Below are 26254 nucleotides of genomic sequence, written 5' to 3' on the forward strand. Positions count from 1 at the left end.
GTTACGAATTAGCCCTAAATTGCACAATAATCATGATAACACTATTCGTTTACATATAAATAATAGCCGAAAATATAATTATTGAGAAACGTGTGTACCTTTTGAAAACCTACGGAATGCAATTGTAGTTAAATTTCTATTACACAGAGATCATTATGACTAGATATTGGTAAAAAAAAAGTAAAACCCTTAGGTTGATAGAATGTATTCGCAGAAAAAAATATTGAAATTTTTTCTCATAAAAAAATATCTTATAAACTTGAGAACCTAAAAAACAAATATGCTCCGGGTTTACCAACAAATTTTAAGAATACAATTTTACCCGTGAACTTCTGTTTCCACAAAATAAATGAGTCAAATTGATTGTACAGTTAGTTGTTGAAAATAATGAAGTTAATCAGCTTTGCATGTAACTAAAAAGCTTTCATCTCCCGCTAACACCTTTTCTGCCTCACTTAACTGTCCGTTCACTGGCCATACATTAACAATAGTTTCTTGTAGTTCATTGTAACATTACTGATTCGGGAAGAAGCAGTCAACTGACGGATGTGATTTGTGATGGAAAGCGTCCAGGGTGAACCTGTACTATCCACGATAACTGCCACAACTTTTACGAGTCTGTAACAGTGCGTTTTCGACGTCGTGCCCCTGTTGTATTGGCGCCGCTTTCATGCCAATAGCGCTACGATTGTTTCTGTTGTTAGTCCGTTACGCTATGCGGTCGTCGTGCGCTGCCTGCTATACTAGCGCATCTTTGTTCCAATTGCTCCAGTCAAGATGAAACGCTTTGGTTAAATCTTCCTTACGACTGAATATTTGCGACGATGACTGGCACTAGTAGCCATAGCCGTAATGTACAGTGGCGTTTCCCCTCTCTTCGCCAGATGCTCCGTCAGCGAAACGGGAACGGAAGAAAGCTGAACGAGATCGCTGTGAGCGGCAGTGGCGGAATCGCGATCATCATCGGCACTAGAAACATCAGTGATATAGTACAACAGCAGTGTGATTTATCTGAAACTCGAATAGATGATTTTCATAGCTGTGTACTGTTCTGTACAAGACAACAGCCCCGCAGCTAACTCTGTCATGACCCTCTACAAGGTCTGTCTTGTTTTAAGCTCACTAAAAGAATTCATAGTACTCAAGTAGAAGTGTTATTGAAATCCGAAAGTACGACTGAATTTTCCAAGGCCGTTCCCACCACGAAGATTTGGAGGATTAACCAATCGATTCTTTAGCCAGGTTGACTTCACAGCTGATTAAATGAAATACGTAGAATTTTCCGATTCTTAAGCCGAGTTATACTTTGCTTCAGGAGGTAAAGAATTTAGCATTCTAATTAAACTTTATTTTTTATAAAATTAACTTGTTTTCTTTGCCCTTTCCGGGAACTTCTGATTTACGAATTCGCCCATATAGTGGAAGTTCTCTTTAGGATATTGTAAATTATAAGGGGCGGCCGCACGCATTAGAAAAATATATATCGATTATAGTTTTTATTGACAGCCTGAAGAACCATAAATCCGAGGCGCCGAAACACTTTTGGTGTTAGGACCGATATTTGCTTTCAGTCAACACAGGTTCTATAGCGAATTTTATACAATATGCAGATTTATGAAAGGGCGATACATATGCGCCTTCATGTAGTCTGCCTATATTTGCTCGTGGGTGTATGTGTGCCTGTCTAGTAATCACGTGCGCTGTCTGTGCGTTTGGGGCTCATGGAGAAGAAGCGCGGTGGGATACCAGATGGTCTGCGTTACAGTTACGTGAAGGCACGAGAGAGAAAGTGAGGGGCTTAAACGCGTTAAGCGTTCAGGCACCGGATGATCATGATGGTCTTGATGACTGGTAGCGTTGAGAAACGAATCAGCAAACGTGAGCCGCTCTCGAGCAACGCTCCGATCAGGGCGGAGCCGACATCGCCGTAAGTGCAAGATGAGAGTCGTCGTTTTGCCGTAATGCACTCCTACCAATGAGTCTATTAGTGCTACCTATTATACTGATGTTTCGCTGTGTAGTTGACGCTGTACACTGTAGTGTGTTTAAACATACTTTGGTGCACGAAGCGTGCGACAGATGGAACGTATTTTGGTCATCTTATGTCGGAAAGGCGTCCGATGCTGCGTAGTTACGGACTACGTTGGCGCTTGAATCCCAGCTCCTGGCTTTAATCGCTATTGACTTCGCTGCCATTTTGGCGTGCGAGACTATAATACGCCAGAAACCCCGATGACCACAAAAGCGGTTCTCCCGCCGTGTTCTGCGATTAGTTCGGTTGAGCTGTGATAAGAGATACAAAAATGGCGCCTGCCAGCTTGGTCGCACCCAGTATTTCTAGTTTATGACGGGGTACGCAAATATCAGCAATGATTAGCAGAAATTTCGTATTACTTCCTTTCAGCAAGGGTCGTACTTCAACAGGCTGTGCCATATATTCTAGAAACGCGCAAAGCCAGTATTAGTGTATTAGAATAATCTATACAGTTTTAGTATACGGAATTTATTGGATAAGATAGGACCTTTGTGGATACAGTATGTATAAGGCGTCGTTAGTTGACAACTATCAGCAATTGCACTTCTATCCAATCAAAAGTCACTGCCTCTTTGGTTGTCTCTAAGAGGTATACAATACAAATTTCATAACTATTTAATAAAAAGTGCATGTATGGAAGTATGAGGTTCGGTGACCTAAATGAATAACTTGATGGTAGGCACGTTTTTCACAGTTAAAAGTATTTCAGTTGTCTACAGCGTTTTGTGGATCGTTTTTTTTCTAGGTCGTCACTGTACATGTGGATTTTTGATGTGTACGCTCTGTACGAGATTGTCGCGTCAGTGCTTGCTAAAAAAAAAAAAAAAAACTTGTTAAATTGTCAAGTATCAACGTATTGCCTTTCGACTCGCTTCATTTGTCTACCTTGTTTGCCCGTTTTTCACTTGCGGGACGGTTACCTCTAGTTGAATCAAATTTAAGAATATCTTTATTAAGCCAAGGGTTCTTGTCAACGAGAACAGCAAAAATACACCTGCCGTTGATGCATAGTTATATCTACATCGCAGGGGAGCTTTCCACACAATTTTAAGAAGAAGAAGATCAATGACCAGGTATAAAAACGACGTTAGTTATTCGCAAACCATACCTTAGAGTACGTAAGCTTGTTCTCTAAGTATCTACGATCTGAGCAAGGAGCTGAAGACGATTTTTTTCTGCAGAAAAGGTGTAGGAAAGCGTTTTCGTTTAATTAAAGAAATAAAATAGGAGCAAAATAGTTCAACAACAATATTGCTACAACTACTATTCCACACAAGAAAGCGGAGTGAAGAGATACGGTATCCTCGATTGGTGTACATTAAATGTAGAAAAGACTAATAAAAACCAATGTAGTGTTATTGGCCATAAAAATTGGTGCAATAAAGCTTCGTCATTTCGGACAGCCTTACCTCTAAGATATGTCGGTGACTACTCATGTATTTCCTTCTAAAGGCTTGAAATCATTTTTATTTATATAGGATCAACCAGATTTTTTCATCGCCGTTCTGCGAGAGCATTTGTCCAGTCGGTACGACCAACCAAGAATCAGTGTCAGTAACATTACTCGTTTATGTGATGTAGTTGCATCGCTGACTTTACAACGTCTACCGTTATTGCGTTGCTAAACGTCGGAAGTTCACTACGTGTCTACAAAACTACAGTGGCTGAATACCTGATGTGTTAGTGAACGCTTCGCTGACATAAACAGTGCCTGACCCTGACGGTTTAGTCGTGCTCCACCCGAATTGGACACGTCAACACGCGTTGGCCACCACTAGTCTACCACAATGTCTCTTTTAAGGCCGGCCCCCATAGTTCCCGATAGAATCTGAAAGACGATATGAACAGGTCTCAAACGACTACAGCCATATGTGGTTTGCTACCATCTATGAAACCACTCTGCCATGCAATATCACAAAAGTTAATGAAACCTTATGAAAAAGTACTTCAGGGTCAAAAATGTCGATACAACAGTGAAAAAATAACCATATCTGTTATCTAACTGAAACTTTCTGATAACGCTGTAAGCGTATGCATAAGTTCTTCAGTGCAAAAGAGCATTCGTTTTTATCGGCTTCGCGTAATATGCGTATATTCGGCAACTAGGAAAATTTAAATTTACGTAATTGCTGAATTTGTAAGTGAGCTTGCGCCGTTTTTGCGAAGGGGTCATATCCTGTCCAGTGGCTTCGTTGCGGCTTCCTTAAAAATATATTACTAGACTATTGGTGCTAGGGAAGGAGACAAAGGTATAGCTCAAAAAAGTTAGCTATTTAGCACGAAAATGCACTCTTCTTATTATTTGTATTACCAAATTATCGGTATATGCAAAAGGAAAAATTGGGTAGCCGTTTAATTCGATACCTAAAGTTGATAAAGAACTTGGCAGAATAACGATAAGAAAATTCGCTAAAGCCATCAAAGACATGCAAGTCAAATGCAGTGTCAAAAACTATAATACGAATATCAAAAAATGTGATTTTCTCATAAGCAGAGGGCATTTTTGGTTAACGCGAGAAAACGACTTTATTAGATTACCAGGAGAGATCGTCCGCAAGTTGCTACTTGAGGGTTTTAATTATCAAACTAGCATAGCTACAGAAGTGAAATGATTTGAGTATAGCCGATATGAACTTGTTCACCAACTATTGCGTTATCATGTTATGTGATACCAACCATATTACGATGGTACCGCATATGTGAAAATTACGTCATACTTCAAAATGCAATACAATACGTCGTCTCCTTAATCTAATATATATACGTAGCCTTTATTAGCTTCGTTAAACTATCTCGGTAACTGGCTAACTAACTGCAAGCTGGCTGTTGACCAGCCAGTGTTAGGGAGTGTCGAGCAAATGTAGGCTACTATTATTGCTGCTGCTGTACCGCTGCCTTTCATTCTTCTCCTCGATCCATGGCGTCTCCGCTGGCCAGTTCCCCCATTCTCCGACAAGCGATGAAACAGCTTGCTGTGGCGGCCGAACTGACAGGCGACCTCTCTGATCCTCCACCCCAAGGCCTGAGCGTCCCTTCCGTTCCCTCTGGCACGCCTGAATCTACCGCCAGCGAGCGTCCGCGCTATCCTTGAACATCGAAGCACTATTACTGCGTCTGCCCATGGTCCTCCTCGTCGTCGTCGTTCTTGTTGTCGAAAGAAGGCGTCCCCGTTTGCCGCTCCTGCCCGCCACGTCCCGCGTTCGCTCAGAAGTAGTAGCAGCAGCAGCAGCAGCCGCCGCCGCCGCCGCCGCCGCCGCCACCGCCGCCGCCACCGCCACCGCCATCACCGGCGTAGCAGCAGGAGCAGCCTCACTGCTCTTTGTCCCCTCTGCATCTTTCTCTCTTCTCGACTCCCTCAGCTCCCTTAGCCCCCATGTGCCATCCCCTCCGTACTTCCTCCCCCCTCACCATGGCGCCCTCTAACCCACCCCACCCAGGCAGAGAACCCAGTCGGATCTTTCTGTATATAGCACCATTCGCTTTAGCTCTTACCCGCCCTCCCCAAGCCCCCAGGTTTCCTTCCCAGTCCCCCTCAAGCGCTGCTGTCTGTGTTCTCCTCTCCCTTTTCCGCAGCCAACGTGCACCATCTACTAGCTAGCCCACGGCGGTGCCCTACGTCTCCCCTACCTACATACAGCATTCCCCCGGTTTTCTACCCGTTCCCCCTGGCGTCCCCGCAGGCGTCCGATTGCGCGGTGTGCTGCAGGGGGGAGGGGGGGCGTCGTCTGATCATCAGAACCCCCACGCTCCAGCACGGTCAACGAGCCAGAGCCTTGGCAACCGGAGCATCAGCGCTCCGGTGCTCCTCTAACGCTGCTCCAGCCCGGTCTCGCCTGCCAGGCAGAGCTGCCTGCTACGCAGCTAAGGACTCTAACACAGGGGTTGAATGAGCGAACGAACGGCGGCAGACGGTGTGCCATCTGAGGGGAGGGACCACAGCAAAGCAGAGCGGAACCACCGCCTGGTAGTGGTAGAAGGGATCGAGACCGGGAGGCTTCCACGAACGGCTGACTCATGTGCAGCAGCAGCACCATCGCCACGAACACTACCACCGTCGCCGCTTCAGTCACTTGGCCGGCGTACCAGCCAAAAGTTCTGCAGAGAGACCGTACGCTTTCTTGCAAAGAACAGCGCTTTCCACAAAGCTCAATTTTCGTACTTTAACCAGAGAAGCAACGTCACCGTAATATTTCTGCTCAATCAAACAATGTAATTTGTCTTAACTAGACATCCGTCTAATGTGTCTATCCTTCCCGGATTCTGTCTCTCAGTGCCTTTTAGTGGCAGAAACTTCAACCCTTCGTAGTCGAACAGTTGACCGTTTCCCCTGCACTCTATCTTCCGTCCTATAGGAGAGTGCTACCGGGGGGGGGGGGGGGTGTCCTGGTCGGGGTAGGCAGGGAAAGAAAGAGAGCGAGCAGTGGGTTCTTAGGAAGTTCTAGGCAGGCAGATAGGGAGGAATTGTGGGATTCCGCCGGGGGAAGGGTGGTAGCGCGTATCCGAGGGGGGTCCGTTGAGTGTACGGAGAGAGCGTCGCTCACAGCTGAAACTCCATGACGCCAGCAAGCCTTCACGAAGAGTTTGGCGGGTCTGGCAGACAGACAGGCCATCGTGTCCTTAGACACTCGCACTGCCAACTCCGCCGTGAGTTTTTGTTAAGACACTTTCCTTGTTTTATTTTGGAAATAACTTTACGTATTCAAAACAGCTACAATTTTGCTTACTGGCCTTCGGGCTTCAAATGCAATATCCTTGACACTGACCGACATCGATATTACTGCCTCTAATGACAGCCATCAAACATATTTTCCAGAAATGAATCTCTATGCAATTATTTGCCCTGTGTTCAACCCAGTTCTGAAATTTAAGAGAACAAGCAACTAGTTTTAAGCCTTTAATAACAAGATATAAGCCAGTATGTACCTGAATATCACCGAAGTAATTCCAGTGAGACTATGCTGATTGCGATCGATCCTCATATGATCAGTATTAGGAATAGAAAAAGCATATGCTAGTAATAGTGAAGTTCCTTAACGCTCTGGCAGCTTAACTAGGTTTATGCTTTGCTCCTATCGTTCGTTTTTGTTACAGTCCCTTCTCTCTTCTCATATCTATGCCGTCATCTCGATGGCCCATTCCCTCGTTTGCGTCGTCTTGCTGCGTTCGAACTGGAGAAGGGACTCGTCTCCTGTTTATCCGACGGGAAACGGCGAATCAAAGGCGATTCGTGGTCGCAGCTCCTCAGTCGAGTATGCCGCTCTCTCGTCGTTGTCGTAGCAGTGGCAACAGCAGTCTCTGCGCCACAGCTCTCTCGCTTTCTCTCTCTCTTCTATTTCAGTCGTCGTCACCCCACACCCCAGTTCCCACTACTCGCCCCCCGCCCATATCCTGCGTGGCTTGGTTGCTTTCTTCACAGCCTGGGCTGTCGGTTAGGCTAGCATTCGGCAGTGCTGCTAGTGGCATCGTTGGCGTCGTCCTCCAGCGGCTCTGGCCTGCTCTACTTCTCTCTCTCTCTCTGGCCAACGCACAGATACAGACAGATCGGGCGGCGGCCGCGCGGGTGACTGGTTGGTTCGGTCCTGGCCCGGTCTCTTGTGCGCTGCTCCCAACCTCCCCGAAAATGATTGCCACTGAGCCAACTGCTGCTGCAGCGGCCAGCCAGACTGAGTAAGCCAGCAAGCGAACAACGCCAAGGAAGAAAACTGCCGCAGGAACAGAGAACACGACTCAGAGGATAGCACTGCATGCAGCGCAGCATTAGATCGCGGCGCGCAACCAAATAATCGGGCAAGCAGCAGTAGCAGTCGAAGCAGACCGACACAGAAGAACTGCTGCGTGGCAGCAGCCGGCGCCGCCGTCACCACTACCATCAGTATCATCATCATCACAACGACCGCTACGAGTAAAGCAGCGCAAGCTCACAAGCAGCAGTGGTAGCCGTACAACCGCAGCAGCAGTAGGAGGATCAGTAGTAGTAAGCAGTAGTAGAAGCGCGCAACGGACGGACGAACCGGACTGACCGACCGCCGACCAAACCGACGCGCCACAGCCGCAGGGCTGCTGCTGCTGCTACCGTAGTCAACAGTGGCACTACTGCTGCTACTTAGTACGAGGGAGAGGGCACCGAGTGGTTCTCTCTCCACTCACGGAGTTTGGGCCGAGAGCACGGCGGGTCGGCGGAGTAACACAGCGCAGAACAAAACTAACTGATCTCGAGCCGGCAGGCAGGCAGGCAGTCAGGAAGGAAGGAAGGAAGGTACGACGACAACGACCAGCAGCAGTGGCCGTTTTCGGACTTGTAGAGAGTGACCATCCGCTTTCATTTTTTCAGTCCACGCTTTTTGCACGCGCCCCCATACCTCCCGCTTCAGGCAGCAGCAGTAGCAAACTCTCAGTGACAAACTCGCCGCTAAAGTGTTTCCCCCAATTCTATTCCTAAGTGATCCTTGTCAACTGTGTGTGACGACGCTTTTCACCGACTAGGGCCGTTCTTGCGCCAGCAGACCCCAGACAACTGCGTGATGACGTCCCGTTTTACGGCGACGGAAACGAAGCTGGGCCACAACATGTTCGGCGACCTGACCATTAGCCCGGTGAGTGAAATCTTACACGATATACTGCATTTGTTATTAAGAGTCAGCGACCCATTTATGTGTAGGTAATAATAACAAATATAATTGTCAATTGTATAGCATGTGCAGATATGTTGGTTGATCTGTGACTATTGGAAACGTAGCAATCTGCTTTGCTATTTCCTACTTCAAAGTGACTGCTTGAGTTGCCCTGACTGACACGATCTACCTGCATCTCTCTATACCGAAATCAGTGTAAGGTCACAGGAGCCGCGTGACTTTCCGACAGTCAGCTGTGCCGGCCATATTTTGAGTTTGATTACGGGATTTTACAAAAACCTAGTGCATGTATATACAAGTAAGTTACAAGTGAACGCTGAAGATCTGTTATATATAGTACGTTCTAAACAATGGATTCGTATGAATTTTACGTTCGTCTTTTCGAGACGCGTGCCGTATTGATCTAGCGCCTAATAGAAGACTCTAGGTACCGAAAAGGAGCAATTTTATTTACTTATCGAACTAAAACGAAGCCAAAGTTGTGGGATCGCTTCAGTATCAAACGTGACATTAATGCGACGACGAGGGCATTTGGAAATGGCCATTATAAGCTATGCACAATCAGTACGCGCACTAGCGGTTCTATTGCTGCGTGCCGTCGGCCGCCGTTCGTGCCCATCGCAACTCCAACAAAATCGACAGCGGCAACAGCATAAGTAGAGCCGTGTCTGTCTCTACGACATGCGCTAGGACGGTGTGTCGTTGTCGTCGTTAAACTATAGCCATTGTTATCATTGACGTGTATGCATTCTATGTCAACCTGCCTTGCGGTTGAGTGTCCCCTCCCCTACCGGCCGTGGGATAGTCGTCGTCGTCGTCGCTGCTGTCGTAGCAGCGGTAGTCGTACTGCGATAATCGGGGCTAGACGACAGACATTCGGTTAGGCCGAGCTATTTATCCTAGAGAAACGCTGCTCATGGTGAAGAATGCCACCGTTTCTGCTGGTTTCTGTCGTCGTCGTTGTTGTCATCACTGGCGAATACGAGACACACCAGCGACGGTTGCTGTCCGACATGGAGGGATCTCTTGAGAGAAGAATGCACCGAAAATCGTCGGCCGTGGCGCCCCGCTCTGATTCTCTCCGTGACTGTGATCTCAGCGCCGAGTTTATCTGTCTGCATAGTGTGAGCAGAGGAACGGAGCATACTCTCGCACGCAGCAGCGGTAAAGGAAGAAGACAAAATCGGTCCAGTGTTGGTCCGACCGGAGTTGGACGACCGAAAGACAAGAAAGAGCGCGACGGACCGACGGACAGAGCGATCGACCAGATGTTCAGAGAATGCACCGCACCACCGCCAGCCGTTCTGGTTCGGTGTTTGATCGTGCCCAGCCTCCGTAGTTCGTCCTGCACCGATTGGAGTCGACTCGCCTCAACTCGAGTCGACGGGGAGACGAACGACGAGATCAAACCGCTGAGCGACCGCTGGAGCGAGTAGCTGCTGCTACTGCTGTGCATGGAGCAGCGACACCGCCAGCAGCAGCAGCAGCATACACCGGCGAACAGCAACGAACAAACGAACTAACAGTAGCAGCGAAGAGCGTTTCCGTTGAGCGTGGCCTCCGCACTTCGCTTCTCAACTCGGTGCTACAGCAGCACTGCCAGCAACTATACTACAATACACCAGAAAGCAGCGAAGAGCATGTTCGACAGCAGCCACGGCGGCGGCGGCGGCGGCAGCAACAGGCTCCGGAGTCTGCACCTCACGAAAGCGCACTCGTTTCTGATCCGTCGTACGCCGCCATCTGCGACCTCTCATAACTATCGTGGCCTCTGGGCCAATCCAGTTGGTGAATCAGTTCGACCAAGCAATCTTCATACCGAACTGACGACCGAACGATCGACCGCGGTCTTTACTCGACGCCTTTTTCCGTGGGATCGACCGCGTACGGCCAGCCTAAATCCTGGTACCTCTACCTCACAAGTTCGTCTTCAGCTAACAAGAAAAAGAAGCCCGAACATGCGCTGTGGCCCGATGACGAGCCAAACAGAGCGGCAGAAGACGGAATGAAGAATGAACATGGAGTGAATCGAAAGAACTATCGCCATGACCAACAACGACAACGACAACAACAACAAAAACTTCAGCACGACAATAGCAACATTTTGTTCGAACGTCACTGCAACTCTTCCTGCTAACAATTACCTGCGGAATCTAGCTCTCACCAGACCTACGCTTATCGCGTCAATCGATTCAACATGCCGCGTTTGGCAACGTACCCATCTGAACAGACATTAAGTCCGTTCTAGAAACGTCGATCATAGTTGCGTTCAGGCTTGCTTCTGTGAAGCTCCAGGTCTGCCTATACTCTGCCTGTACTGTCGGTCCGTCCGAACATTGTTCGACTCATGTTGTTGATAGTAATAGCCGTGTGCTGGTCCTGCTGCTGTTGATGCTGCCGCCAGTGCTGTGGTGTCCCTACCGTCGCGTCCTGTCCCGTCTTCTCTGCCGCCTAAGCGGTAAAGAGAACGGGGGGAAGGGAAGCGGGGTCTTGCAGGCCAGCAGCAGTCGGGTGGGGGTGGTGAGTCACACGTTGGTTGCGTGTGCGGGACCGGGTCGCGGTGAAGGCGAGCGCAGTGCGAGGAGTTGCTGCTGCGAGGAGAGCGGCTCGCACGGGAGGAGGGGGGTAGAAGCACGGCGGGGGACCCTACTGAGCCCCCGCCAGCGCAGAAAGAGAGAGCGGCCCATACGACGGACAGAGAGAAGCACGAGGAATTGAGGATAGGGGATGAAGGGGAGGCGTAGAGAGCGATCGAGGGTAGGGGAAAAGACTAGGGATGCGGGGTATCCGCGGGAGGGAGAATCACTCGCTGAGAGATGGCGGGTGGAATCGGGCGGGACAGAGCGAGGGGGCTGGCTATGCGGCGGAACTGCCTGCTAGCAGTACAGTTCAGTACAGCACAGTGTAGTGCAGAACAAAACAGCAAAGCCGTTTGGTGTCACCTACTATGAGATGGCCGCCTGATCGCCTGCCTACCTGTCAGCCAGCCAGGCGGCATGACTGACCGACTGATTGGCTAGATGGCTTGCTAGTTGCATCAGACTCACCGAAGAATTTGCGAGTGTACGCTTGTAGTATACTATATGCGTCGCAGATATATATGTATATATATATATATATACATATGTGTGTTTGCGTGTTTGTTTCGAAGTACAAGAAGCGCTGCTTGTCGGTACGCCGAAGTAAGTGCAATCAAAGCCTCATTGCGTCTGCTGCTGACGAAGATCGGAGGAGCACGCCGATCCGTTTCGAGGCCGGCTTAGCCAGGCCAACACGACGCTGATCGCAACGGGCTCCTCTCCAGGGGGTTGGGCAGCAGAGGTCATGGTGAATGCAGTGGGGTGAGCAGGGGAAGAAGCCTTGAAAACTGATACTGGTTTCTAGGGAAACGTATCCATGATGGACCGCTCCGATGCGCTATGTTGCCGACATGGACGCAGCGACTTTGTGAACGCCGCGAATCGTCGAGTCGGCGGCGCGCCCCATTGAAACAGCTAGAAGCAGCACAGCAGCAGTGGCAGTAAGAGCAGGCAGAACGGCTTGTGCTGCTTGTATAATGGGGAGGCTCAGACTATGGAAATGTTGATGGGATATGGCGACGTTCTTTGGAGTCGAGTGGAGCGAACTGGACCGGAGTGAAACGGAGAAGACAAGAGGTCAATGTGTCTGTGTGTGTATGCCTTCGTACACTGTCTGTTTGTTCGTTTGCTCACTCACTCTTCCTCTCGTTCCACCGTCAATCCTCTTGCTCGTCCGTCCGTCCATCGATGGATGGGGAAGGCAGGCAGGCAACGTGCGGGCGCACTTTCTGGTCGACCGTCTTTCAGAGGATGGACGCCAGTTAGAAGTTAAATGTCGTCATTTCTGTAGAGACGCTCTTCATAGCGATACTCTGTCTTTAGCTGTCGTCGCTTAGAGAGTAGAGGGTGCCCCATGCATATTCCAGCTGCAGAAATATCAACAATAAAAAAAAAACTCGAAGAATGGTCAGGACGATCGTGGATGATGACGGTGAGACGTATTCGATATCAGATAGTAACTGTTTACCCATATTACCACGACGTGATCCCTCTTAGTTCGTCAAAATAAACGAAACGTGGACGTTCTGGCCGCCATATTTACCAAAGAATTTTAGAATGGTCATCATTGGCGTCATCATACCCGCTGGTGCTGTCTGCTGGCTATCTATTTGGTGGACTGGAACCGGGTGCTTAGCTTACTAGCTCGCCACTGATATCGAGTGAGCGAGTGAAGGGTGCCAAGCTTCTGTTTGTAGTTCGGGTGCGTCGTGGACTGCCAGTGGTATTGGACAGGTTGCCCGAGGCGAGGCGAGGCGTGGCGTGGCGTGCAAAGCTATTTCGGGTTGCGCCAGTAGCGAGTGCTGTGGTAGGGTACGCAGGACACAGCGCCGCTAAAGGTGCCCACCATCATCAGCATTCCTATTATCATCACCATCATCGTCGTAGTCGCGATGCTGGCCACCAGATAAACCGTTGTTCCTGCGGCCGCCGACACAGAAGTGACTGAGTAGTGGGCCGCTTGATGGTTGGTAGCTGTCGGTAACTGGCGAACACGCAGTCGAGAATGGGGAGGGACGAGAGATCGTGCCGCCCGCACGGCCGATGCGGGATTCGCACCCATCTTATGATCCGACCTAAGGTTGCTTGATGCTTGATGCCATGGGAAACACGCAAACCGGTGACCATTTTAGAAACGGTCAACATCATCGCAGCGCCCGTGGCCTCGAAAGGGCACGTCCACCCTTCGCTAGCGCTTTCCCCGGGAGTAAGCACGGTAGCCAGCCGGTGTGTACCCCACCACCGACCGCCTCAGTCCCCTTTTTGACCGACCGACTTCAATGCTCCTGCGTGCGGTTAGTTTACACACGGGCGTGCGTATCAAGCCGAGCAGCTGTGTCCTAAACGGAAAGCATACAACGCTACCAGCAGTATCAGCATCGTTGCACAGTAACCAGTTGCCACCAGTCAATCAGTCAGTTTTAGTGCGCTGTTAAACTAGTCGTCTATAAGCCAATCTATTGAAAAAATATGTTTGTTGAAAGATGATTGAGTCCTGGTGTTGACTCTGGCATTTCAATTCTGAAATAAGAGCTTTCGTTGGAGTTTGTCATTTTGTGAGCTGAAACGAGCATGTATATAGAAAGACGTCTTCGGACAAGTCGAAATAGGAAATAGGCCGAAACTTGATACTAGCACCGCTTAGCGGACCAGGTCACTTCTTCGATGTTGCCCTGGCCGGGCGAGTTTAGGTTCTGGTCCGTGAAACGGCAGCGATGGCGAGAATTCCGTGGGCGGTCAACAACCACATGGAAGGAGGGGTAGCAGAATACGGAGCGGGCAGGCGACGGTTCCGACGGGGGCTCGAAGAATACATTCAACTGAAGTGAGTCCAACACAGAAGGCAGGGAGAGAAGTGTGTAGAAGTAAATGCCCGAAGACGGCACCGCAAACGCTAGGGTCTTAGAGACGTAGAATGCATACACATACAAAATTGAGATTCATGTGTACAGCAAGCATTCTACAGGCCGTAAACGAAATAGTCGTAGGGGCCTGGTCGAAAGTCTATGCATGTGTGTATGCATGTGCGGTAACTTCTGCTCTGTTCCTATTTAGGTTGAGTTGGTTGTGCTGGCAGCAGTAGTAGTCAAGAGTTTATCTGCTCAGCGATTGCGTCGAGTAGAAGAGAATGATAAACTGGGGGGCGGGAAGTATAGCAGTGCGGCTTGAGCAAACGGCATAAACAAGTGGATTTGATTCTTGCTTTGGTCGCTCCTAGCTGTGTTCAGCGATTACTCGCTAGGTGAATAACAGGGGCAGATAGTAATCTCAGTTTAAGGCAACGAACTCGTCTCGCCCCTTCGCCATCCGCCCAGCCACAATCTTAGGAGCAGTTGTTCTCCGTCACTGAGGACCTCGACTCTCGACCTCAGCGAGTCAGAAGGATGGCACTGGGGCTGTTGCTGTTTTCCTCTCTGTTCGTTTTACTGCTGCTGACGATGGTGAGAAGCAGTAACGCTCGGACGGAGCCTGAGAATCAGCATTGTCACAGCATCACATCACATGCGGTGCTGCTACTGGTGCAACGGACCCACAGGTCCGCTGCCGAGTGCGGCGGACAACGCTGCTTCCGCTGCAGCATGGGTTTTCGCTACATTGAATGAGTGGTGCGCGCTCTGCTTTCTGTTTTTTGAATAGAGTCAATGAATTTCGGTGGGGACAACCAAACATAATTCCACGAAGGATCTTGAGCCAAATCCCGTTTCGACGCCATGTTTGAAGTGCGACGAAGTGATGAATCTTAATCATAGAAGTTACCGTTTGAGGCACGATTACTGATGGTAGAAACAACTTAGAATTCCTAACCACAGATAATATAACTGCGTTATATTATTAAAATAGGTAGTAATATATAGTTCCGTTGATTGGTACGCTTCTGTTATGGTCGCCTCTCAGTGGAATCAGTTTCAGCTGATACAGGTTTAGCATATACTACATACATGACAGTGATTACAATTTATAGCATGATCATCACCATGGCGAAGAATGAATGAACAATATGTAAAGATGAATAACACTTTTCCGATCTGCGTTTCTGTTTGAACTCAAATGTCAATATATTGTTAAAATTCTGTAATAAAGGTGTTGGTTGATCACACTGCAGCCGATATATGATGCGATAAACAGCTTTACCCTGTCAGCAGCGAAATAGACTTGGACGTAATCGACTACGGAAGGCTATGCATGTGGTTTGTCAGTCGAATAGCTCGATCGATGCTGTCTCCACTCGCGAATCAAGTTGCATCTTGGAGAGAAGCAACTGCTTGAAACGCTGGCGTAAAGAAGCACCAGTAGGTTTGCTAGTTTGGCCGTAATATACATGATAAATCTGTATATGTATATAATATATATATATTTGCGTGTCACTGTATATGTATCTGAGGCGTCTGCGTGCCGCTGAGTCCCAATACAGCTTTTGATGCATTTCGAGACCGCCAAGCTGTCTCAGTAAAAAATATTTCTAACTGCTGTAACTGTTATAAAGAAGATCTCCCACATTGTGAGCATATAATAATGCCGTGTCTTTGTTACGTGTCTGCCGTTCACGGAAGTACTATGCTACATCAGTATTGTTGCGACGGCTGTTGCCGTTGTTAGAGAGCATTTAAGATCGCACTGCCTGTGTAAAGTGCATATGTTTGGATCGGTGATATCTGAGCTGAATTTCCGTTGCAGCAATTTCCTGCTGTTCAAAACGCGTACCAGTTCACGTCAAATTCGTCAAACCGTTTTCGTTTACGTCAAATATTGTAATTAGCACTGGTAGAGTTGGTTAAAAGAAGACCGTTAAAAGAATGCCTCTTACGTCAGTGCTACATACAAACGCATGATGCATTTGATGCGGCGTAGGTTGAGCGAACATAAGTCGCCAGGAAGCCTGTTGGGAAATTGTCTTTATTTGTACCGATGCTGTTTGTGTACAAACAGTCGCATTAGGAGTCGCATAGAAGGGTACTGTGCATTTAACTCATCTTTCGGACAATCAGATACTAATAACCAAAGCTACTTCGATGTTGAATAGTATAAACTCTTGCGTTGGAGATGTTAAGTGGTGTCTCAATTAGTGCCTTTTTGGTCGAGAACGAAGATCAGGTGTTCCTAGTCAATCGCCGTTCCACGAACGGCTAAATAAGCCAAAGAGAGAAGGAACTGTAAGCGGCCAGTGCATTATTTGTATATGCATACACAAACCTACACACACACACATCTACAAAGCCAGATCATTGCAGGGTGCAGGTGCGCACCGCTTGAATCTCAGTAGTTGAGAGAGGGCGGGCGAGTCCGTGCGCAAGACGACGCATTTTCTCTCCGTCATTTGCTCTCAACTTCATGCAACTGTTGGCATGCCTCATTCCCCTTTAAGTTGACTTTGGTTATTTGTGTTCTTGTCAACGCCGAAGGCAGCAACCACACCTCCGACCTAATCATTCTTATAGTTAAAAGTCACAAATTCAAATTTAGTTTTCTCGAATACTGGGCTATCCATGTGCTTTGTAAACATCAGATTACTCATAATCACCAAGCTGCTAAAGTTTAGTGATCGATACATAGAACTAACTCCGTGCGTTTTAGCTGCGTAAGGTTTAGTTCCGTTCGATTCCAGTTCTACTTATGCCTCTACAACAGCAATATTCCTCAATTGAACTGGAACGGGAGAGAACTCAGTGCCGGATGATGGCACAAACTGACCTAGCCAGTAAGGGTAAATCCATGCGAAATGTGCGTCGTGAAGTGGATAAATTGGCGGAAACTTGTCAACAGTTTTATAGAAACGTTACTTTAAAAGTGGTTCAGCTCAGTGAGTGTATTGTTGATGCGCTTTTGAGTCGAGCGCATGAGCACGGGCAGGCTTTGAACTCCGCGTGCGATCCGATGAACAAACCGTACGTCGATAAACTCATTAGCTCGTTAAGACTCCTTGCTGTGCTTAAGCTGCGATGTCGCGCCGAAAATAAGGAAAATAAGGTCCTGGCAATAGCTTGTGATGATCCGTCGGATTTGTCTGCTCAACATCAGCTAATAACAAATGGTGAAAGCGCCAGGTCCATCTCAGAAGTCTCCACTGAAGAGGTAGTATATATTTAATGGCTGAAGTGGTGCGTTAGTTACTCAATTTTTACGATAACATAGGAAACGTACGTATTTAATAAATATTGAGTCTGCGCATCTTGCGGTCAGTATCATGTGAGTTTTTTTGTAATTTGTAGCGTTATTCGTAGCCGTTATTTGATGAGCGCGATTTATTGGACTTCTGCCCGTTGCTAATGGTGGTCGATATTTTCATGATGACCATAAGCACGATGACGATAAATGGTACAGTGTAATATGTCGAAGACGGTAGTAGCAGTTATTTTGCCGTTGGTGCTTCTGCTTGCGAGGCAGGCGGTGCTGCCAGTGATGCTGCTGCTGCTGCTGAGTTTGGCGGTTCCTCATGCAAAAATGGCGCAGCGCTCGTACCACAGGCCGTCCCCGCGTGCGCAAGTTACCTTTCGCTATCTTGTCTTTTCATAGCGTTGCTTCACTGCCGTCGTCGGGCTCGTATGTATACAATGGCATAGGCTGTCGATGTCGGTCGGTCGCCTCTATGTCGGTCGCGTCCCTGTCCCAGCAGCAACGGCGGCAGCGGCAGCTTGCCAGCAAAGCGTGGTCGCTCTGTGAGCCTGGCTGATGGCTGGATCGCCCGCTCCCCTGTTCGTTCGTTTTGCTTCTGCGAGATGGCTGGTGAGGCCAGGTGTGCGACTCGAGCTGTATTCGTCGTGCTGATGGTGTTGGCGGCGATGGTAGCGTCAGCCGCTTGCTCGGGAAGGCTGTCGGTCCCACCGCACGTTGGCCGTGTTAGGGAACTCGGTGACGCTTGGCCACTCTCTCCGGTTGAGTCGGTCGCTTCGGCGCTTGCTGCTGCATTGAGATCTGAACGCGGCATCTCGGCGCGCGGCCCCCGGCGCTCCTTCCCACCATCTGTTCTATGCGTCTGCCTGTCTATTTCTTTGTGCCACTACTGCTTCGCAGCCGCCACTGAGAGACAGCGAAAGGAGAGCGAGCGACAGACAGAAGAGTTCGGCAGGACCGAGTGACGCGTTCGAGCGCGGGAGCTTCGAGAGTGAGCGAACTGCAGCCGCAGAAGCGCTCTACGGATCGTGTGGGCTCCGAGCTCATGGCTAGGGGAAGACTTAACCGTGCCGGTCGGTCTCCCTGCCTGGCGCAGCCGGTAAAGCTGCCGTGCTAAGAAAGCAACTGGCCCTAGCGAGGCTCGTTGCCTGCCTGGCTGTCTCTGTTGGCCTATGGATATGTGTGAGAGAGAGATACGGCGGACAGACCGGGCGTTAGGGTCTCCCGGAGCGCGGTGCTTTTGAGTCGTACGGCTGCTGAGCATTGAGAGACGGGGAAGAGCTCTAGCTACATAGCTTTAGCCTGCCAGCCAGCCAGCCAAGCAGGCAGCTTAGCTATGAAGAGTGAGCGAGCTTTGGATCGAGTCGGAGAAGCACTGAGAACTGAACACGGTCCGCTCCCTACCTCCGTTCCTCCCTCCGGCCTCGACTCCGAGAGTCCGTGTGTTATTCTTCTTGTGGCTCATGTCTGTACTGCTGTACGCCCGCGGTCGCCAGTGACAGCGAGCGTCGCTCGCAAAGGACGACTAGAGGAGTCGGCGGTAGCGATACGCGGACAAGAGAATTGAGCGAATTCGAGACCGAGACACCAAGAGAAGGGGAGGAAGAGATGCGAATTTTGTTGAGGGGAGCCCCGGATGAGTGGCGGATGCGTCATTTCAGTCTCGGGCTCACGGTTTGCTCGGAGTGCATCTGGCCGTTGTGCTGCTATTCGCGCTACTGCTACGACTCCTGACCGGACGATTAGACCCACCGCCGCGCTACCGACCGAGAGCAGAGATCGGTGGTGGTCGGAGCAAGGTGCTGCTATAGCAAAGAAGCGGCGTGGCTCTGGGGCGTCGGGAGTGACCGAGGTTCTTGTTCGGCTACAGGAGGAAGTAGAGGCTGCCGAAGCTATGCAATGCGGACGGATACCCAAAGGCCTGAGGTACGCATAAGCATTAAGCAAAGGACCCACCATCAACTGACTCGATGCGGTGGCAGCAACGACAACAGTACCATTCTCTCATATTATACATGTACGGCGATATATCGTTGTAGTGAAGCTGATAGGGTTCGACTAGCTTAGGCTTATCAATAGGACACATTTTCGACACTCGCCATCGCGATTATCCTAGGAATGTCGCACGTTGGCATTCCGTGTCTACGCCAAAAAATTAACTCTCTTGAACCCTAACATATGATGGCTGAATATTATTTTCACGAGTTTTACGTGTTGGAGTTTAAAAATATTGAATCTTACATTAACGGTATACAGATTACAGGAGCGCTAATTTCGGTTCGATTAGAAACTGTCACACACTGAATGACCAAAAATCCATATATAATAACAAAATAGTGAATGACTAAAGTGGTTCAGCTTTTCAAAGGGACTGGCCGTGACAGTGGCATCCTGGCATATTACACGTCTACTACGCCTGTGATACTAAATACGAGCAAGCACATGAAGCATCGATATGAACTGAGTAGTATTTAGCTTAGTTATGCGTTGAGTTGTCATTGCTAAACGCAGAACTCAAGCTGCTTTAGCGTCAATGGTGCTCAGCTAAATGCATCTACTGGCTTTGATATTCCAAACTCGCGCGATTCCCCAGGGTTAAACCCTACTGCGGAGCACCCTCAGATTCAGCTGAGGCTGTATGACTAAAGAACGTTTGCGAAGAAACAGCTGCCACTGCTGCCCGAGTCATCGCAACAAATTTAAATAGCGCTAACGATCGGGCAACGCGCATCAGCGACTCCAAATATTAGTTGATCTTTCTGGTAAACAGGATAGATCAGCGTCCGTAGCAGGACGTACGGCTGTTCTCGTGGAGGTCAAGAGGATGAGACAACGAAATATGTTACATCAAAATTTTGCTTCTCAGCAACAGGCCACTCGCAGATTTACAGACAGTGAGAGATGTGGGCAGGCGAGCGAATCGAGAGGAATTCTTATTCCGTATGTGCGTCTCAATAGAAAGTACTGTGCTGCTTAGTCTGTCATATCTAAGGTTTGCCGTCGTCATTCGGTTTAAGCGTGTGTGGCCGTTTGGCCGCCGTGCTTCCTCTATCTATCCAAGCTCGCGGCTTCTGATCAGAGGAAACCGCTTTCCGTAAAAGCTCGTCATTCGCTGTCGTGCTGCCCGTGGCCTGTTCTAATAATAGCGACCGTCAGGTTGGTCCTGTTCCCGTATTCGGGCTGCTGGCGTGATTCGGCACGCGTTTCGATGACGACGATGGCGACGACGACGGGTAGGATGAAAGAGCGACAGCGGCAACGGCTAGGTGGCGGCAACATCAACACCAGCAGCAACATCAGCAGGACAGGCTGTGCGCGAACGCTTGCGGGCATTTGCGGTTGCGTCGTGATGAGCGGGTTGCAGGAAGAAGGGGAGACACAAGGAAACAGTAACCGAGCGAGCAAATGAGTGTGTCGCCGCAGTGGTAGTAGTGGGCTTTCAGGCGGTGGCGGCCCGTAGGGGACATAGAACATGTAGATTAACGGAGATGACTGTTCGTTGTTTCTGTCGCCACGCGTAAAGGTAGATACATTGGCGTGGTGCAAGGCGTCCCAGTCCCCGGTCGAACGAGCCGGTGCGGGTCCATTCTCGCTACGCAGACAGAGATTTGCCGAGCAACGGGCCAAGCGAGCAATCGAGCAACCGCACGGCATCAAATCTAGCGGGCAGGAAGGCCTGCCGCCGCGTCGCAGTAAACCAAAACGCGAATATCGTTTGATCGTAGTTGCCTGTTGTTGTTACTACTGTCGAAACGGTAGTGTTCAGCTACGGATGACATACGCTGGCGCCGGCTAGGTTGGGTTAGTCATTGACGCAGACCATCCAGGCGACGGTAGTGGCACGCTGCCGAGGCAAAGACAACCTAAACCGAAAAGACGACAACGGCTGAACTGGACTCAAGCGCTCGAAGAGAGGCCTCAGTCGCGGCAACACCACCACCATCGCTGTTTCTTCTCTAGCTTTCTTGTCCTTCTTTCTACCTAACCCCCTCCCCTCCCCCAGGCCGTCTTCTTTTTCCTCTTCTACTCTTTTTTCAGCCGGCCGAAAGCAAAGACGGTAATAGCACCATAAGAAGCATGGCCAATGGCGTGTCCGCGGTAGTAGGGCCTTTCGCACAAACGAACGAACATCTTTCCGCGGCGTCATCGTCTCCGTCGGTCGTCGTCCCCTCCGTCTTCCCGTCCTCGGAGTCGCTAGTTGTTCATCTGGCAAATAAAAGCAGCAACAACGGCAGAGTAGCGAACAACGGGCGATAGCGTGCCTCTGGCACGTCTGCTGTTGCTGCTGCAGTGATTGGGACTCGCTGCTTCCAGGGTCCGGGCCCGTCGCCTCCACGCTACTGGTCGCTAACGCTCTTCGGGGAACGGGAGCCGCCGCTGGAAAAGCGCCACGGTTCGCCTTGACTGTGGCTGCTGGTGGCGCCGCCGTTGCCGTTGCTGTTAGCTTTCTTTGCTTACTGTTGCTACTGATGTTGCTGCGATTGTCGCTATGGTTCTTCTTGAGGGTTGTGCTCTTTCGATTTCGACTCAGAGGGAGGAGGCCCACGACAGCGTGATGCGGGGATGTGGCTGCCGGCGACCGGAGGCCGAGAGACGCAGCAGCAATACACTGAGGAGGAGGCGTTGTCGTCGTCTTTGAAACTGAACAAGCGGCGTTTTGTCGTTTGCTGTCTTAGCTGTTACCTCGTTGTCTGGTGGCCCTATGCGCCCAATGGGCACGGCCTCGATATTGCAGGCTAATACGACGCCCGGTCGGAAGGTGTTCAGCAACAGTGATAGCAGAAGGCAAGCGCCGCCGGCTGCGGTCGCTACGGCCGCCAGGATGGCAGGCCGACGGCCCGCCGCCACCGGCGGTTAGCCAAGCTCAGCAAGAACCATAGCGCTTCGCTGGCGGTGGCGATTGATGCTGCTGCTCGACGCCCTGGAATCTCGAGACGTCGCCAAAGCCCCGATCAGAACGATAGACGGCGGCAATCGCTGCCGCTTTAACGCTTTCTGACTCACTTACATTGGTCGTCGCCAGTTGGTTTGCTTTTGGCGACAACGCCACGATGCCATCTAAGGGGCAGCTGGCCGTTGCCGTTCGCAGTAGTTTGTTTACTCATCGCCATTCTTAGACGAGTCAGGCTAGTCGAACGATTCAGGTAAAAAACCAAAACGTTTTCAGTGGAAGCGTTGTAACATGGTAAGAGCACGCTAGCGAGTAAATGAAAAGAAAAAGAATTACCATAAAGTAATCGTTTAGGTGTAGCGCCAAATTAGTAGTCCATTGATATAATCTTCCTAATATAGTATATTTGTTTGATTTCAGATCATTCCGGGTTTGGCGAAACAGTTTGGACTCGCATTTCAAGGCCTTCCTACCATGGATACGAAATCCACTAGAAAAAGCGACAAACTCAAAATGGACTCTTCATTCAATTCGACCCTCAACAACTCTTTATCCCTTATTCCTCTCAATGACGGAAATCAAAGCCCTTTACAGTTGACCAAAGACAAGGAATACGTCGGAAACCCTGAAAAGTATTACTCGGTAGAAGACTTCATTGAGCTAGTTAAAGCTACACCTTATTTATACGATAAATACCACCGCCTCTATCGGGACAGCCACATCAAGGATGTCCGGTAAGTTAAATTATTATTGGTATATTTAGGTAAGGCTTGAGTGCCTTCCCTTATATTTCTTACACGTGAATATAATAAAATGTTCAATAATGCACTAAAGATGAAACAAACGTATGAGCAAAAAGTTGGTATTAATTTTTTAAACTTTATATGCAGATGGGCTGAGATCGGAAGCCGATACGCTATGACAGGGCCACAGATGGTCAAGAAATGGACTCATATCCGTGATCGTTACAAGCGTATTCTTAACGAAGTGATGGTGAAGCAAGCAAGAGGCGAACATTTCCAGCCATCCTGGAAGTTTTTTGATGTCTTACACGGGATGCTCTGCAAAAACTACTCTTCAACCAATATTCCAGTAACCCCAACCCAGAAGAATACCCAAGCTGGTGCAGGCGCAGTCTCGCCAGGTTCTATTTCGCCAATAACAACCATCAATTTTGCCAATGCCGCCCAGCTCTATTCCGCCGCCCTTCAGCAGGCCGCCATGAACCAGAGCCTTAACTCGACACAGGGCCTCGAACCGGGTTCGGATAAGGACGAGATCATAGCGGCCGACTTCATGGTGACGGAAACACACTTCGAGGACGATCAGGATCACGATGAAGATCATGATGACAAAGAGCTGGATGGTGAGCACGATAAGGAGATGGATGATGCCGCTTCCTCATCGTCTGGCAATGACGCCCAATCGCATCACTCACTTACCTCCCACAAGGAAAATGCCGCTCCACCGCCGCCTGCACCAAAAAGAACCGATTCAGGTGATGCACCTCCGCCGAAAAAGAGGAAGTAAGTGCTCGTTTTTTGATCATTTTTTTATTTCTCTTCACTGCTTCTTGCTCTTACAATTTATTTAGCCGTATATTGTGTAACACATCGTTCCTTGCGTGAACGCTCTACCGACATCAACTAATTAGTGTTATTGGGTACTAATTATATGCGTGTTCGTTTTGTTGTAGGAACAGTGCCTCAGCCTCAGAACATGACAGTGGCTGCGAAACTAACAAGGATGACAATAAAGATTTCATCGAACACTTTGTCAATTACATTGGCGGACGTATCCGGACTCACGATAAGGTCCAACAGTTATATGTTGTCAACAAAATTCACCAAGCGCTGTTTGACTTTGAAATGGAACTCGTCTCGAAACGGTCCGGTGCAACTGAAAAAGAAATGAAAGAGCTCCGTGAAATGCAGTCCCAAGCAAAAGAACAGAAAGAGGCAAAGCAGAAAGCTGATACAAAAAAAAGCGACGCCTCGGAAGAAAAAGAATCTGAGAGGGACGAACTTCGGTCGGAGAAGGATAATGAAGACACTGAAGAAGAGACCGAGTAATCAACGAAATACATTCGACTTTCGAATTCTGTAAGGTATAACAAGTCGAGTGATGTGGCGTTGATTCGGTAAGCGTGCCGCTTGAAATTGTTAATTGGCAAATAAGCTATGCCAAGGAAATTCGATATGGGTGGATAATGATTTTGATGACGGCGGCGCCGTTGATGGGTTCAACAACGCCCCACATAACTCAACGTCGTAAGCTCTACACTACCACTGTACATATCACTTATCTGGTAATCATCCGGTGACGATGAGAACCAGTTGCCATCTTTCAGTTGAGTGCCATCAAATACTCATAAAATGCTTTTAGGTTCTTTAGCGCTAGGTCACATTTTGCAGATCTGAGCCGTAGCAAAATAGCATATCTGGTTCTTTTAAACCGGATTTCCCGCTACATAACCAAACTGCGACGGGACAGAGCGAACAGAATAATAACATTGTGTATGAATATTATGTTTTGTGATACGAAGTCGCCATTGTGCGGGTACGACAAATACTCGTTTTCGGCTAAGATCTGAGTCTGAAGGAGAAGTGTATACTGAGAAATAATGGAAATAGGGAATGACAATTATTTTATTTCTTCATATTACAATTTGTGGATATTAACGATAATCGCACTAATAATTATTATGTATGACGAGGGATGTTAGAAGATTGACCAAAAGAGACGATTATGTTCTAATAGCTCTCAGCCATTAATTAATTGTCGTTGTGAAGGATGCACGAATCTCATTCAAGCGCAAATTAATGCTTGCATAAATATATCATCGATTAAAGACCGTATTGTGTACAGGAACATATACTAAAGCTTACAGAAAGATTAACACGAATCACAAGCAACACCCATAAGTTCATGCAGTACACAACTAAGCAAACACACGAAATGCGGTCGTATACATTGATTATGTAGTATATGCAAAATATATATATATTACTTTTTGTAATCTAGGTAAAGCAAAACGTCTGCATTGTGTACTTGGACGGTAAGCCAACACCACGCCTGCATTTGCCATAAATAGAATAGTTGGGCATATGAAATATTTAATATGATGAGATATACAATTCACTAGTGAAAATAATACTTTACTGAAAAAAAAACGAGAGAAAAGGACTGCAAACGATATCCACCAGACAAATTTATAGGCAAAGAAATTCTGAAAGGCAGCGATGTTCGTGTGTGGCCATAACATATAGGGTTAAAAAAATAAGGAGGTTCATAAATGTGTGGGACGTATGAAAGTAAGTGAAACAGTAAGCTGTCTTAAGAAAACCGTGTCCTACTATACCAAAGTACAAATGTGTAAATATAATAGTAAAAATCAGTAGAAAAATGCACACGGTAGGCCGACGTAAAAACCGTAATGAAGTAGCTATATCCGATGATAAATTAATACTGTGAAATCAATGTGAGATGAAAGTCGGAATAAGCGACACGCCATATATGCCGTAAAAATGTGTCGCTTTGAAATTAAGGCAAGTTCGTCATAAACGAACACGAAGTAAATCGAAGTGAATGTTCGCTATCAATAAAAAATATAATCGACACTTTATTTATTGATGAAATACGACCCGTTATTCTTATTAGTGATGACAGTTCCTGAAAGATCTACTTATTATAAATGCAGTTCATAGAGGGTAGTAAGGCTCATATATATAGCGTATTTTTTCATGTTACTTTTACTTACAATTGATAATAAAGTGCCGCGTTCGCGTGATTAGTAAAAAGGAAGCTTACAAGAATTAGGTGTTCAGTTTAGTCCGAGTTCACATTTCGATCCTCTTCCGAATTAAATAGATTCATTACCACCAGAACAAAGGAAGGTAGCAATTTTGGTATGAGATTGCCTATGTTTCAAGTTAATCTCTGGTAAGTTGCTTACCTTCCCATAGATGCTCCTTCCGGCTATATTATGTCCGACTTTTAGCAGATTATT

At 48.3% G+C, this 26254-nt stretch overlaps 1 protein-coding gene across 6 annotated transcripts; it reads left to right on the top strand.

The window, feature by feature from the left end:
- Window positions 1-364: 364 nt before the first annotated feature.
- On the top strand, window positions 365-25883 carry LOC111249800 (uncharacterized). Of its 6 annotated transcripts, none has more exons than XM_086988427.1 (6): window positions 365-1101; window positions 7127-7284; window positions 8476-8628; window positions 22666-22979; window positions 23136-23771; window positions 23942-25883. In XM_086988427.1, exons 3-6 carry the CDS (start codon window positions 8557-8559, stop codon window positions 24315-24317), a joined length of 1398 nt encoding a protein of 465 aa, XP_086844553.1. In that variant the 5' UTR covers window positions 365-1101; window positions 7127-7284; window positions 8476-8556; the 3' UTR covers window positions 24318-25883. The 6 variants fall into 6 exon arrangements, with proteins under 6 accessions (XP_086844553.1, XP_086844552.1, XP_022659866.1 ...); XM_086988426.1 differs by lacking the exon at window positions 365-1101 and adding an exon at window positions 6528-6679; XM_022804131.2 differs by lacking the exons at window positions 365-1101; window positions 7127-7284 and adding an exon at window positions 15327-15535 and having other exon boundaries at window positions 7352-8628.
- The last annotated feature ends 371 nt before the right edge of the window (window positions 25884-26254 follow it).

The sequence above is a fragment of the Varroa destructor genome, unplaced genomic scaffold (assembly GCF_002443255.2).
Source record: "Varroa destructor unplaced genomic scaffold, Vdes_3.0 BEIS01000004.1, whole genome shotgun sequence".
Taxonomy (NCBI): Eukaryota; Metazoa; Arthropoda; class Arachnida; order Mesostigmata; family Varroidae; genus Varroa; species Varroa destructor.

Coding starts and splice junctions, on each gene's coding strand:
- LOC111249800 (XM_022804130.2), top strand. CDS start 16,857: ATGCCTCTACAACAGCAATATTCCTCAATTGAACTGGAACGGGAGAGA. Junction 22,980..23,135: donor AGCCACATCAAGGATGTCCG/GTAAGTTAAATT, acceptor CTTTATATGCAG/ATGGGCTGAGATCGGAAGCC. Junction 23,772..23,941: donor CCTCCGCCGAAAAAGAGGAA/GTAAGTGCTCGT, acceptor GTTTTGTTGTAG/GAACAGTGCCTCAGCCTCAG.